Source organism: Carya illinoinensis, chromosome 12 (genome assembly GCF_018687715.1).
Source record: "Carya illinoinensis cultivar Pawnee chromosome 12, C.illinoinensisPawnee_v1, whole genome shotgun sequence".
Taxonomy (NCBI): domain Eukaryota; kingdom Viridiplantae; phylum Streptophyta; class Magnoliopsida; order Fagales; family Juglandaceae; genus Carya; species Carya illinoinensis.
The window spans coordinates 30,264,429-30,280,388 of record NC_056763.1 but is presented as its reverse complement, the minus strand read 5'-3'; the positions used below and the strand labels follow the sequence as shown (position 1 = coordinate 30,280,388).

Below are 15,960 nucleotides of genomic sequence, written 5' to 3'. Positions count from 1 at the left end.
TTGTAGTTAGATTTATAATTTTTATAAATATTGTGATTTTAAAATTTATATAAAATTATGCTAAATTTAATCAGGTCAAATTAGTTAATTCGGACATATTCAAACCATTTACATAAATAGTTTGAAACGGATCGTATATTATCATGTTAACATATTTCATAATATTCACTAATAAATCAAAACGGGTTGACACTACCCGTTATATTAATGGGTCGTGTTAGGATTTGAGATTTTGACACAATAAGCTTAACGGGTCGGGTTATGGTTAAGCTATATAGTATAATATACATGTTTTGACACGACCTATTAACACGATTAGACACCCCTAAGTATATGTTTAATACCTTGTTTTTGGTTAGTTGAACTATTTAGGGTGATAAAGGGCAATTCGATCAACTTGTTTTTAACTATGATTGCAACCAACTTAACAACATTCCTTAGGAAACAAAAACTAATGATCTATTCGAGGTGAAAATGAAATCTGTTATTCTACCATACAGACTGATTTGCTTTTTCTTTTCAAATAATTTGCACTTTTACACCCAAACAATCATTGTGAGGAATGAATGACTTTTAAGAGCACATTCTTGAATATTTGCGGTCATTTTTTTATTTAGTGATGTAAAAATGTGGATCAAGCTTGGCTGCACTGTTGCAATCACCGATAGTATAAAGAAATGTTTGATTTATAAATAAATTATATATCATATAAAATCGCGTTAATTTATAAATATTTAATTTTTCCACCACAAACGCTAAAAGCCCAGTACATAGGAATATTATATATGATGTTATAGCCCACAACAACTACATATTAAGGGGACACACTAGTTATCCGGCCTATAACGTTCTTATTACATCATATAATCTTAAAATGAAAACTTCATTTTCATAATTCAGTCTTTTTCTTGTTAACTTCTAACCAGAAATTTTCATGTATCATACATGGTATAGAATATTCGAAATTCAAGGTCAATCATCTCATTACTTTATAAGCGGAAAAAAAATAGCTTTTTTTTATAGCCTAACAAATTCTAAAAGGCCATTTTTTAATAGAAAAAAACTAAAAAGCTAATATATAACAAACTGAAAAAATTAAAATAAATCAATTGAATAAAATTCAAACAGTAATAATCTCAAAATATAAATAACTAGAATTAAAAAAAAAGATTTAAAAAAAAAGACTTTTATAACTGAAATAATTTCAATCACCCCATGTGTTACAGTTATGACTTTCGTGGGTTTTTGCATTAGCCCAAATAGGCCCAATACACATCTCAAACTTCGAGTTTTAGGCAGAGACTTGGGCTGCAATCGGCCCAATCTACATATCATGCTTGAGTTGAGAATCAGCCGAAAAAAAAAATCCTCCTTTTCTTCTTTTCCTTCTGTTCGTTTTCTATATTTTCTCGGTAACCAAACAGGGTCCTTAGAGTTTTCGTCTCGGTGAGATCTCATATTCAGCTCGTTCCCTAGTTCCTTTTTGGTTTTATTGAGCCCGGTATTGGATTACTATCCCCATTTTTCCTTGCAGCAATTGGTTTTCCTCTCCCAGATCAAAGAGAACGACATGGGATTCTTGGTGACCACCCTAATCTTCCTACTGACTGGGATCATTGCGTCCTTGTGCACCAGAATTTGCTGCAACAGAGGACCTTCTACTAATCTGTACGTATCACACAATTTGATTCTTTTATTTTATTTTTCCACTTGTTGATTGGCTTCTGTGTGTGAATTGTATTAAGCTGCTGTAATTCAAGGTTTAATTTGGGCTTATATTCGAGTAGTTAGGCCGAATTTTGGTGCGTTTGGCTTAGGTTTGTTATATGATTTCGGCTTAAATCACTTGGGAGTTGGGACTATGTTTGGTAGTCCCGTGAAGTTGGATGGGTTATGTATTTTGATTGGGAAGTGAGAAATAATGTCACTTGGGCTTTGATCTTGGTGTTCAAGAAATGCCACTACCCATTTTAGAGTGGTAGATTAGTTTATCAGATAATTTCTAAAATACAAATGCACGGAGTTCAAATTTAAAACAGGGCGCTTACAGGTTTGCCCTTCGTGTTTTTTGATAAATAAACAAAGATTTACTAAACAAAATTAAAAACAGGTTTGCTCTTCGTTTCCATCAAGAAACCGTAAACCGCTGATATGTGCCTAGATCTAAAACTTGTGGGTCTTGGTATTTAGGATATTGGGAAATAGGCTTGCAACGGCTGCTTGTGGTCTAATTTCATTTTCTGATTCGTTTTGGATAAAGACTAAAGTTTCAATATTACTGACAAAATAAATAAATAAATAAAGAACAAAAAAAATGAAGAGAAAGTTTCGATACGTAATAAGTTATTCTGACTCATTGGTGTTTTTTTTCCATTCAAACTGTATACCTTCAACTTGTGGTAGGATAATATCCTTTTTTAGCCAACCCCCTCCACCGGGGCATTCTTTAATCTCAAATCATTGATCGTTACACTCTCTACTAAGATGAAACCATTATCATCCTTTTGATTAGTTGATATTTTTCAGGTCATGTTTATATCTGTTCTTTACCTTTTGGTGTTTGGGTGTGTATATCATAATGCTTGAAATCAGGGTATCTCAAATTGCTGCAATAGTCAGATATTATTGCGATATTAATGCAATATGGCATGTCTGCAATATTGAAATACCATTCTTATCATCTGATAGTGGTTTTAGTATGTGTGATTATGGGGAATTTAAATTATTTGAAACGTTCGAACATCTAATGAAGACTATATTTTCATCCCTTCTAAAACTGTATCTGCTTTCTATCATCTCATATGCTTCTTGTAGTAAGCAAAATGGCCTAATTCTTTTCTCATTTCAGGTTCCACCTAACTTTGGTTATTACAGCAACAGTCTGCTGTTGGATGATGTAAGTTCATGCTTAATCTGCAATTTTTGTTTAAAAAATCATCTTCAAATACTTGGGATCAATAGTTTAAAACATAAAAAATCCATTTAATTTGGTGTGTAGGTAAAAGCCATTTCATTTGTGCACAACTTGAGGCCAAGACAAATAATTTATTGTGCTTAGGTAGCATTTCATCCAGTCCATAATTCAGTAGTTTAAAATGGGATATGTGATCAAAGCAATGAGGCATTGTTCTCTTAGATTCATCCGGTTAAATCGTTTTTAATCTTCATGCGGTGAATTCTGGCAAAATTTTAAACACTACTGATTCCCGTAGTAATCTGATACTTTTTTCTTTTCTTGTTGGGTGCAATTATAATTCAAGATTGTTGACGTGTAGTTGTTTCTTCGTTATAATGCTGTATTCTTCTTTTGCTCTGTTAGGTGGGCAATCGTATACCTTGCACAGATGAAACCACTCATTGTCCCAATTCTGAGTGAAGGGGAATGAAGTTCCCTGTGGAATACCATCGGTGCGTTCTCAGTAAACCAACAATATGGGTTATGAACTGGGTACCAGAGTCTGATATTGGTTTCAAGGATCCTTGATCAGTATCTTCTTGTGCATGTAATTCTTGTTTGAGCGTGAACCTTGAATTGGTTTTGCATTGTTGCTCGATACTACCTGGGATAAAATTGTTATTTTTGCTGCTGTTCACTCCAGAAATCATTCTATCACAAGAAAGTAAATTTGTAGTTTTGATGATATGGGTGATAGGCGATTATGCCCCCTTGATTGTACTAAGGCTATAAAGAGAACCACATGTTATCTTTGGTAAATTTAGAGCAAGAGGGGTTGAGAATTGAGATAGCCTCCACTTGTTAGTCCTTTCTAAGGTTAGTTCTCATATAATAGATAGACTGCATAGTAGCAAGCAATCCTCGAAAAGAAAACACGTGAAGATAATTGGGGAACTTGTAGAGCAGGAACACAGTCACAGAAGGGGGCGGGGTGAAGGCAATGATGGTGATATAGGAAATAGGGGAGGTATAGACAGTAAGACAATAAAAATGGTGCTGCTACTCAGTCCCGTCATTTTGCTCCCTCAAAGTTACCGCTAGTTCAAATTTGTTTTTTCTGTGTTTTTTATTTTTATTTTTTAAATGTTGAAGATTTAAAAAAAAAAAACAAAAACAAAATACACAAATGCATTAGTAGTAACTTTGAGGGGGCAAAATGATGGGGCTAACAAGCATTATTAAATAAAAATAGCAAAACATATAGAATGATGGAGACAGGCGCGGACTCTTTTTAGTCTCAAGCTTTGTGTTATCATCTTGTGATGCTGTCTTTTAACCTCCTTCAGTTCCAGAGCAATGCTTTGAACTTCACCATTGTACCGAGTGTTATCCAAGCCTGATGGTCCTTGTGAAAGAACCAACCTTTCCATTTTGTTAATTACGCTTTGAGGGGAACTCTTTGATTATGGTGGAATTATCCTAGGTTTCTTGCCCTAACAAAAAAACCACCAAGCTCCTGATCCTCATATCCTCCTGGAGGCTTAGCAGCCAGATTCAATCAGTCTAATTCAAATCCTGCTTGATCTGTAAAAGATTTTCAAATGGAATTTTTCATTATTTGTATCTAATTCTTCATTATGCAGTCGGTTTATTAATTTATAGGCTAAGCCCCACTAGAACTTTGTAAATAAAAACCGAGATGCATATCTTGAATTTTTATCTCATGCCCACCCAAAACTTCATCTAATGACTGATAGTGAAAGGGCACATGCGCACAGGCTTCGTCACAAAACAAAAATTAAAACAAAGAAAATAAAAAAGGTAAACAAAAAATAAAAAACAAAGAAAATCAAGTAAGCACCCTTTTCTTTTCTTTTTTTTCTTTTTTTTAAAAAAGAAGAAGCTAAAGAACAGTGAAAACTACCGAAGCAAGCACTAAATGCAGCCTAGTAGCCTAGTATCCAAATGAAAACAAAAATTAAGCAGCTAAATGGAGCCTAGTAAAACGACATTGTATCCAAACTCCACAGGGGCCATCCAATCTACGTGTTGTCTCTCCTAAAATATCTTCTTCTTTTTTTATTTAAGGGAAAAAAAATAAAAAAATCTTTACTTTCTATTTTCATTTTTAATTCTTAAACCCTAAAACCCATTTCTCTCTCCGTCTCTCACTTCCAGTAGAAATGGCAACGCTTCAGCTCGCAAACCCAAACGAGCTGATCTCACTCTCTTACATCCCCTCCCCATTTAGCCTCAAGAGACTTCCTTTGGGAGAATGCATTCCTCAAAGAAGTACTACTTTCCGGAAACGACACCATTTTGGGGTTGTCAGCTGCTCCTTTGCCCCTGTGGAATCGGCTAGGATTAAGGTGGTCGGGGTCGGCGGGGGTGGCAACAATGCCGTTAATCGCATGATTGGCAGCGGTTTACACGTGGGTTTTTGTTTACGTTTTTTGGGTCTAGAATCAAATTCCGAAATTCCTTGTCCCTCTCTCTGTCTGTGTCCTTCATTTTGGTGGTGTATGTGTTTAACAGTTTACTTATCCTTCTATACCCATTGCGGTTTCACTTCAGTGTGGTCGTCTTGGTTTGGTTTTATTTCATTTGTAAGCCGTTCACCCAATGTCACTATTAAAGATGCCTGCAGTCGGTGTGAAAGTTCTCTTCTAATTGTTTAGATGGTGGTTTCTTTTTGTATTGTGTTTGTCTCGTGTTGTGTTGTGATCTTTTTATGGGTTAATAAATAAAAGAGAGAGATTGTTGATCTTGATGTTTTACTATTTTGATATTTCAGGGTGTTGATTTCTATGCTATAAACACGGATTCACAAGCACTAATACAGTCTGCCGCCGAGAACCCACTTCAAATAGGAGAGCTTTTGACACGTGGACTAGGTCTGGCATTCTCAATGTGATCTGCTTAGTTCACTCTATTGAAGCTTTTAGGCAATAATCACACGACCAAGGCCAGCGATCTGGCGGTCACACTCTTGTTTGCTCTTTGTATATAATTGTCATTCCGCTATTATCTACGTTATGGTTGTAGTGCCGCGTCTATTGATTGGATTGTTTGTTCGAGATGCAGGTACTGGAGGGAATCCACTTCTGGGGGAACAAGCTGCGGAGGAATCAAAGGAAGCCATTGCAAATGCTCTTAAGGGGTCAGATCTTGTGTTTATAACTGCTGGCATGGGTGGAGGAACTGGGTCTGGTGCTGCTCCAGTTGTTGCCCAAATTTCCAAAGAGGCAGGTTATTTGACTGTTGGTGTGGTTACCTACCCTTTCGCTTTTGAAGGACGTAAGAGATCCTTGCAGGCAGGTTCACTTTTGGTTTATATTGGAAGTCATGAAAATCTTATTTTTAGTTCGCTAGTATACGAAATCCAAAATTTCAAAATTAAATGTTTTGAAGTGCTTTAATTGATGCGTCATCCACATTTTTTGAATTACATACAAACAGATGCCTTATTTTTTCTTTCCGTTTAAACATATGTACAGGCCTTTTGCTCTAGGAGACTTTCCCTTGCATTTATTCTCTCAGAACCTGTTCTGAAGCTAGAAATATATTTGTGACTCTCTGCTTTTATCTTTTGCTTTGGATGGTCAGAACTCCACAATTTAATTGAGAGAAAACAAAAAAGAATCCTACTCTTTAAGCTGTAATGTTGTCACTTGCAAATTGTAATCCTGAAGCATAGCTGAAAGCTAGCCTTCTATATGCAAAACAAATATTGAAAGTGCTTCAGTAATTGATGGCTTCTTCCATCCGCTTTGATTAGGTTTGGGATTGTGGGAATGTTCTTTAAAAATAACCCTAGTGTGCTGCTTATGAATATTGATTATTATAATGAGTTGCTTTGCTTAGTTAGATGTACTATAATGGTTCTTATAAGAAAAATATGTACCGTAATGGTAGTATAGAGACTAGGCACACAGAATTAACCTGATAGTTTATAATATTGCTGCAGTATCTATGCTACAATCCAATTTCTATTGCCTTTTGAAGTTCCAGTATATCCTATCTACTTCTCTTTACTTATCAAAAAAAAAATATATCTACTTCTCTTCAGGCATTGGAGGCCATTGAGAAGTTGCAAAAGAATGTTGACACTCTAATAGTCATTCCCAACGACCGTCTGCTGGATATTGCTGATGAGCAGACGCCCCTCCAGGATGCTTTCCTTCTTGCTGATGATGTTCTACGTCAAGGAGTGCAAGGAATTTCGGACATAATCACGGTGGGTGCTTTTGAACTGTATTTTTACATCTTAATATCTAACCAGGTTAAATTAAGAAGTTTAAGTTAGCTGTGAGTCCGTGACTACTTGTGAGACATAACATGATTATGTCGTTAGTTATATAGTTAGTAATAGAGATTTATACAGGACCATTTATAATTATCAAACAAGAGAAATGATAGAAGCTTCAAAGATCGCGAGAGAACAATGGAGGAGCTTAAAGTTTTCTTTTTTAAATCATTGTTCTTATGGGCTGGGGCCATTTTTTGTAATGGGCTAAATATCCATGATTTTCTACTTTTGATTGTAAACTCTAGTTAGGTCTTCTCATGTATACTCCCTATGTACTTGGGCTTTGCCTACTTTTATGAATAAAACTTCTTGATTACCTATGAAAAAATTATAATAATTATCAAACAATAGATCATAGAATGACTATAGCTGATTCTTCACACCTTCCTGGACATGGTCATTCTGCTTATGCTAGATAATTTGAAGATTGAAATGTTTGTTTGCAGATACCTGGACTGGTAAATGTTGATTTTGCAGATGTAAAAGCAGTCATGAAAGACTCCGGAACTGCAATGCTTGGAGTGGGGGTTTCCTCCAGCAAAAATCGTGCAGAAGAAGCCGCTGAACAAGCTACTTTAGCTCCCCTGATTGGATCTTCAATTCAATCAGCTACAGGGGTAGTGTACAATATTACCGGAGGGAAGGACATAACCCTGCAGGAAGTGAATAGGGTGTCTCAGGTATTGGTTTCTGCTGCTGTATTCTCATGAAAGAAGGAGAAGGCACACTTTAGCATTCATTTTGCATTTTAAATTGGTTGATAATATTGATTTTATTTCAAGTGAATGTTCTGATATAGAACTATGCCTGAAATCCCCAGAATCTGCAAGTTGATTTGGGCCTTTTCCCTTTTCTTTGAGTGGGGTAGTGGGCAATGGAAATGAAATGTCTATTTTGACCTTTAAAAGCAATTCCTATCAATGTGTTTGATATTTTGTGTTCCATAATATTACAAAAGCTGGGTTATCCTCTTGTTGCTGCTACCTGTTGAGGTGATTGAGAGAGTTTTTGTTCTCTTAACAACCAGTAACGGTTGCATATTTGAGAAGTTCAGAGTAGGCAAACTGAATGCTCTTTCAATTGTCTTTTATTGATTTGTTCTATATTGTCCTGAGGTTGCAAGTTACCGTTGGTGGTTAGCTTCGATTGATTAGGATGCGGCAGCAGTTTCTCCATGAGGATCTAGGATTGTAAATATGTGGAGTGGAGCGCATGTTCCACTTAAATCTTTCTACTGCGTGGGCTGTATTATAATTTCTGCATTCAATCCTTGAACTTCCCACTTTGGTTTTCATGTTAATGTATTAATATATGCACATGTATTGACTTTTTTCAGGTTGTGACAAGTTTGGCAGATCCTTCTGCTAATATAATATTTGGAGCTGTGGTGGATGACCGCTACAATGGAGAGATTCATGTTACTATTATTGCTACAGGCTTCTCGCAGTCATTTCAGAAGATACTATTAACAGACCCCAGGGCAGCAAAGCTGGTGGACAAAGTTGCGGGCGCCCAGGAAAGTAAGGGAATGCCATTCCCCCTCTCGCCATCAACCGTTCCATCCAAACAATCTCCGAGAAAGCTCTTCTTTTAATTTCTCTTTTTTTTTTTTGGAACTCCTTTGGCCATTTCGCTCTGTAATGATTACGAAGCTGAGTGTACGAGAATGCCATTTTCTTTGGAGTTCACTCGTATTTATGTAGGTAATGTTCTTGGAGTGTGCTCGTTCATATTTTCTGTTAGTCCTCAATTGGTCAAAACTACTGACTGTAATGTGATAGAATCAGTCCTCAGTGTAAGTAAATCAATGTCGGTTGAAATCTTTTGCTTTCTGTTAACTGTTTGAACAAAAAAAGTCCAATCTCGAATCCAACAAAAAACATACTAATAATTACACCATTTGGTCTGCATAACGGTCACAGGCACCCAATAAGTCAACGTAAAATAGCTACAACAAACAGAAGCATGCTAATTTAATATTTAACGGTTAACCGTTATATCTAAGAAAACTCAGAAAATATTTTAAGATCGCATATTTTCAACCAACTACAGTGGGAACTATCCAATTTTACATGCCACCCCGGTTCCTCTTGCGCATCTATGCATTGGGAATGAAATTGGAGTAATCTCTTTATCCTATGGCTTCAAAGTGGTCGGAGAACATAAGCAAGATCCCATAAGATCTACTCGTTCTTGAAATACTAATTTGTTGAAACCATATTCTTGAAATAACACAATATTGAATGTCGAATGTCGAAAGCAAAGCAATTGGAGAAGTTAAAACTTGAATTGACGAGAAAAAGAATTCCGGCAAAGTAAGGAAAAAAAAAAAATATAGATACTTAGATATGCCGATTAACAAGTGCAATTTACAAAGTATCTCAACACCTCAGAAATTTTGGTAACACAAACAAAGCACCCAAAGAAGACAAGAAACCCACATAGATTGTTATAACCATGATGGGAAACAGGAAAGCTCCATTCACACAAGATACACAAACACAGATATGGTGGGGTTCGCCATTGTTGCTATTACAAATATTTTATCAACAACCATATGACAGCAACCAGAACCACAATCCCAATAACTGATAAGAGCAAACCCATGCAAGAGCAACCACCCTTAGTGCGCTTATTCAAAATCGCCAAATGCTTCTGCACCCGCTGTTTTGACAATATAAGTGATCCCAAAAGAAACAGTTAGAATCCCACCACATCAAACAGTAATATATATATATATAGAGAGAGAGAGAGAGAGAGAGAGAGAGAGAGAGAGAGAGAGAGAGAGAGAGAGAGAGAGAGAATTGTGGAAAATCTATTATTGTATGGCGCTATCTACAATAATGAAGAGAACAGTTATGGGGTTTATTTTATTCTATTGTACATTTCGCAATCTCATGACTTGCTCAACAAGATTTTTGGTGCTACTATTTCTCTTACCCTTGGGCAACTGGACGTTAAGGGGGATTGAACCCCAGTCGTGACAACAAAGTATGGGTGCTGGTGCCACTAAGCTACAAGGTCATTGGATTTGGTGCTAGTTAAAAGTAGTGAGTGTATTACCTGTAACCTGCTGTCCGTAATGTCCACACGCTCATCCAAGTCATCCTGCAAAATGTAAGAGCAGGGAATTGTAAAATTCACAGCAACATATTTAGTATCACTAAGTTTTAAATGGCACTCAAATGTGAAAAAATTAAAGGCTAGCAACTTAGGAAATCATTAAGGCAGGAGAAAGCACATACAATCAGCCTAGTGTGTAGGTCAAGTTCTTCATTGACTGCCAGTGCAATATGTTTTGTACTTACAACAGTCTCCTCCAACTTCTCAAGACCCTCATCTTGCTCTGCTTCAAAAGCATAGCACACAAAGATCAATATTGCAGATACATTTTTTTTTTTTACACGTAAAATATAATTTTTTTGCAACAAGTAAACAGGTGTTGCCCAAGTACACAATATTGCAGAAACATTAGCAATACCATACAAAAAAGATAAGTATTTTTCTAAAAAAAAATTAGCAACTTGCCTTTCATAACGTGTCGTTGAAGCCCAACAATGCCAGAGTTGTCCAAGCCAGCTGCTCTGGTTGTGGCCTCAGCTGGCTTTATTTCTGGGCCAAGCAAGCTGTCCCTGTTTGCAAAGTTTGACATGTTCAATGCTGAAGCCATCTGGTTAACTTTTGATCTCAGATTTGCAAGCATGTCCTTGCGACGATTCATCTCCTTATCCGACCTGCATCACCCATACGATCACTAAATTTCAGGTAACAGCAAATAGAATGATATGCAATTATTTCTACCTTGATCAAAGATAGGTATACTTTTCACACCAACAATAAAGAACAGTGTAGCCAATGAGATACTACCATAGAAATTATCTTGCTTCTATATGGTAGAATCAGCAACCTCAAAAGTTGTTGTAATGACACGTCATGGATTGGAAATCAAGGTTTTAAAAACCGTTCCGTTCCAGCCGGAATGGCTGGAATTTTTCGTGCCGAAATAGTGACCGGAACCGGATAGGTGTCTATTCCGTTCTGGGTCAAATTCCGGCCGTTCCGGTCAATTCCGGCCGGAATTCCGGTATTCCAGCCGGAATAGTAATTCCGGTCCCCCCAAAAAAAAAAAAAAAACTCTCTTGTAAATAAGTTGAAAAATAATGAATAAAATTGTACTTTTAGAATTCAAATACCTCTTTCCGTGCACTAGAAGTATTATTACTTTTAATAACTGTCTATTCTTTAATTTTTTTCCTTTATTTTTGTGTCTTAACTCAAGTTTATGATTTTTTTCAATATATATTCATTTTATAAATCTTTAATTCTTCTATATATATACACATATACATATCACACACTTACATATATATGTATTTATTTTATTAATTGTTAGTTTATATATACATATAAATATTTATATATAATATATAATTAATCCCGAAACGGTACACCGAAACGTACCGGTACCGAAATATTCCGTTCCAGTGCCTCGACCGGAATGGTCTCCGGAACGGATTTCAAAACTTTGTTGGAAATACTTTACATTGCAGGTGACCAATAGAAGAAGTAAATTACGAAAAGTAATATAAGAGAAACTGTGACATTTAAAGCAACCTATTCCAATTCCTCATTATCCCCTTCTTTCTAGTTTACAATCCATGAATCCAACCTGCAATTGACTGTCACGGTAGAGCATGACAACCAGCAGTTTAGTTCATGAGCTTTCAACACCACAGCAAAATTCAGTGCCCAGAATTTAAGAGGTGATACCTCCGTGATACAGCACAAAATATCAACCAGTTAGCCTTCTTCACTCAAACTTGACTTCTTTTATATCCAGTCCCAGTATTGCCCAAGTACTAGGATCAGTCCCCCCCTTTTTTGGACTTTTCTATTAAATTCTCTGAACTTCAAAAAGTGTGCTTCTAAAAATGATGTATTATCTTATAATACACAACCTTTTTTGCCCCAATACATGATCCAAACTTCAAAGTAGCGCCCTGAATCTTGATCAGAAAAAAAACTGGGATTTGGAAGAATATCAACACGAGAAACTGAGCTTGAGATTTTCAAAAGAAAAGAACATGAGATAAGAACTAGATCAGAAGAAGAAGTTTTCCATCAAAGTAACAAACTTCTCATCACAAGAGGCTCATATGAATCACTAACACACCCCAATTATTAACATACACACCTTCCTCGTGGCAACATATGCAAAAGAATAGCATATTATTATAGGAGAACAGAAAACTGGAATAAATATACAAATAGTTTATTTTTTTTGGCAAATAGTATGAGCATAAGAAAAAGGAAAGAACGCTAAGACAACATCTCTAGTCCGAAATCTATTTTAAAGAGAAAACCAGCCCTTTTCTTAAAATATTATTGCAGTTTTAAAGAATAAAACTTACACTGGATGTTTTCCAGGGAGCTTCAACAAAAGGGACTGTAAGCTATCAAGTCTTGTCCCTAATATTGTGATCTTCCTCCGTATAGCAGATCCATGGCGCTGAGCATCTGGACCTGATGCCGGAAATGAACTCCTTTCAGAAATCATACCATTGATATCATCAGCAAGTTTTAGGGCTTCATTATATTCCTTCATCCATGAGTCTGCAGAAGAAGCCATCGGCTCTGAAAGATAAAAGATGAATTGATCAGTAAACAATTTAAAGAAAATTTACTTGCACAAATACATGGTAAAAGAATTTCAGCACTGATACACACAATAATGCCTTCTTGACATTAAAACCTCAAATAAAATGACGAAAATGAATATAAGTTTAAGCACGGATGTGAAACGTAGAAGGATAATAGCATAGCAAACATAGGATTAGATTAATAATTTTTTTACTGGATCTTCCATAAGCTGGTCAGCCCAATACCTGTAAGAACACAAAAGCATTAGAACCTACCATTAGCAATTTATAGCAAGTGCTGAGTACATGCAACCACACATACATCCAACACGTGTTTAACAAATTTTAACCCATCACCAACTAAAAGGCAGTCTTTGTCGCCGAAAGGCCACCTTCTGCAAGCAGACTTGAAGCCAGGAACTTTTCAAGAAAATGGATATCCTTCCAATATATAGCACTATTACCACTGTTGGTAAGCTTATTATCATAAAAAATAAGCAACACGGAAACAAGCCAACATCAAATACCTAACTAACAGCAGCTAAGCTACTCACTTGATAGTCCGGGAAGCAGACACCGACTAGCTTAGATCATGTAAAAATGCAAGAAATTTTGACAAAGAAAAAATTATTGTTTCATAATACAAGGACAACCCTCTTGTTTGCCAAATGAGGTCTCAACTGAACCAAGCCTTAATCCAATTCCCATTAGCCAAAATACGAATTACATGGGCAAGCCAAACGAATCCTAATGCACCATCACTCTATGCCACTATGTGTGAAAGTTAGACATTCATATTCATGCAATTTTAACCCGCGATTTATATAAGTAAACCAAAACAGAAAAGAAAAAAATATTGAAATTCAAGTTAAGGAAAGGGAAACGATGCTTAAAATTCGTCAATTATTTAATACCGCCATCCTGTTTGTATGGTTTCCCGTCTCAATGTCTGATAACAGAGATAATATTAAAGATTCCCCTAAAAAAGCAGAAAACCCAGGAGCTAAGTTTCACTTTGATAATCTGAAACTGCGCAATAGAAAATTAAATAATGACTCGTAAGCAATCCATGATGAAATATAAGAAAGTGCATAGTACTCGACCAAAAAATTGGAAGAGCAAGGCTTGATCGAAGCCCTAAAATAGTTGAAACAAAAAAAGAAATAACATCTATAATACAACAAACCAGCACTTTTAGGAGAACTCAGCTCGTGACGGAGTAAAGCATGTGAGAATTACATGATCGTGACGGAATGAGAGAAGGAATCGAATTGAAAGATAATCAGAGGATAAAGAAATACCTGTGTGAGTAAACGAATTGTGAGTCAGAGATAACTGATTTTAATAGTGATCAAAACGATGAAGAATCGGAATGGGAGGCGATGTATTGCATCTCAAACAACCGGCAACGTTTGTCCGGCTCCGTCGCCGTTTACGGCAAGCAATTTTTTAAAAAAGGAAGTTGGAAATAATTTATTTTCACGCGACGTCGATTTCTAATTTTCTATCCCCTCGGGCCTCACCCCACCACCCTTTGTTTTTTTTTTTTTTTTTTTTTTTTTTTTGAAGAACCCTCTTTTCTGTTCTTTGTTTAATTTTGTCCAATATCTTTTTTGTTTTAACATTCTGCGCATCAAAATATTTTAAAAACTACACAATATTTATAATAATTTTTAATAAAAATTATTGTTATAAAAAAAATTAAAAAGTTTAATTAAAATTGATAAGATCTAAATTAAGAGTCAAGACAGGTTAGTTTGGATTTTAGAATCACAAAATTAAATTATATTATCTCGTTTTATCTCATATAATTGTTATAATTTTTTCAAACTCCCACACAAAATATAATAAATAATTTAAATTTTTTTAAATTTAAAAATATTATATTATAATAATATTTTATTTAACTTTTAATAAAAACATCTATCTCTTCTTATCTGATCTGCATAACTAAACGATTTAACTTACAAGATTGTCTATGCATGAAAATGTAACATGTTACAAATGAGTTTTTAGGGTCTGTTTGGGATTGCGGTAGGAGATCTAAAAAGTGTGGTAGAACAGTATAAAGTGCTTATATGATAAAATTTATCTGTTTAGTAATTTTACATTAAAATACTTTTAAATCAAGAAAAAATAGAAAATTACGTTTCAACAAAAGCACCAAAGTGATGCTTTTTGTCAGAAGCACTTTAGAAAAAGTAATTCATATTTTACCGTGCTATATGCATTACAAAATGACACTCATCATTTTAGCACGATGATAACTTTGACGATCTATATTTTTTATTATTTCCATATAATCTACTCAAGATTTTGTCCATAAATATTTTTCATTATTCTCCTATCACTTATGCATCATTGAATAAATTTTATTTTTCATTATAATTATTGAAAAATCTATTAGATTATTTTTATTATTATTTTATTATAATATCTTATTTTTATCAAGTATATATCATTTTAATGTCAAAAAGTGCTTTTTAAATTTGTTTCTAAACAAATTAGTATGTTTATAAGACTAAAAGTGCTATAGACATACGAATCCTAAACAATAAATAGTTTTTTAATAGTAGAGCTTATTGCGTTAAGTTTTAAGTTAAAAATAATATTTTCTACCGCAACCCCAAACATACACTTAATTTTTAACAAATTAAATAAATTTTAATCTACCACTCATTTTCAACAACTATTTGAAATGAAAAAATATAAGATAACTTCTTATTACACCACATCCAAACCCTATGTTAAGTACAATTTGTTGCGTTTGTTTTTATATATTTTCTGTTCTGTTTATTTGGGTTTTAAGCTTTCATTTCTAATGTTTCTTTGATAATTTTTATTTTTATTTTTATCTTTTGTATATTATAAATCCTTGATAATTTAAGACATATTGCCATATTTAGAAGTTAAAGATTTTGATGGAACATTGCTTGTGCTCAAGTTTGTTTTGATTTGCATTTTTTTTTAGCTTTGACTCCACGCGGTATGCATCAATTAGAAATTAAGACTCTCTATCAATTAGAGTAACGTTAGGGAAAATTTTAAATACAAGTCTCGTGTAAATCTTTTAAAAAAATTAAAAAATAAGATAAATTCGATTAAGACTATTACAG

General features: G+C 34.7%; 3 protein-coding genes across 3 annotated transcripts; 2 read left to right on the top strand and 1 right to left on the bottom strand.

Annotated features, from left to right (window-relative positions):
• Positions 1-1,294: 1,294 nt before the first annotated feature.
• LOC122289650 (V-type proton ATPase subunit e1-like) lies at positions 1,295-3,641 on the top strand. Its single transcript, XM_043096833.1, has 4 exons — positions 1,295-1,446; positions 1,535-1,668; positions 2,849-2,896; positions 3,320-3,641. Exons 2-4 carry the CDS (start codon positions 1,571-1,573, stop codon positions 3,384-3,386), a joined length of 213 nt encoding a protein of 70 aa, XP_042952767.1. The 5' UTR covers positions 1,295-1,446; positions 1,535-1,570; the 3' UTR covers positions 3,387-3,641.
• Positions 3,642-4,935: 1,294 nt separating this feature from the next.
• Positions 4,936-9,030, top strand: LOC122289648 (cell division protein FtsZ homolog 1, chloroplastic). The gene is made up of 6 exons (XM_043096830.1): positions 4,936-5,328; positions 5,691-5,790; positions 5,981-6,210; positions 6,966-7,133; positions 7,652-7,885; positions 8,542-9,030. The coding sequence occupies exons 1-6, from the start codon at positions 5,080-5,082 to the stop codon at positions 8,797-8,799; spliced, it is 1,239 nt and encodes a 412-aa protein (XP_042952764.1). The 5' UTR covers positions 4,936-5,079; the 3' UTR covers positions 8,800-9,030.
• Positions 9,031-9,521: 491 nt separating this feature from the next.
• On the bottom strand, positions 9,522-14,372 carry LOC122289649 (syntaxin-52-like). Its single transcript, XM_043096832.1, has 6 exons — positions 14,146-14,372; positions 12,617-12,839; positions 10,734-10,939; positions 10,451-10,551; positions 10,269-10,313; positions 9,522-9,869 (listed from the first exon to the last, which is right to left on the bottom strand). The coding sequence occupies exons 2-6, from the start codon at positions 12,832-12,834 to the stop codon at positions 9,738-9,740; spliced, it is 702 nt and encodes a 233-aa protein (XP_042952766.1). The 5' UTR covers positions 12,835-12,839; positions 14,146-14,372; the 3' UTR covers positions 9,522-9,737.
• Positions 14,373-15,960: the final 1,588 nt, after the last annotated feature.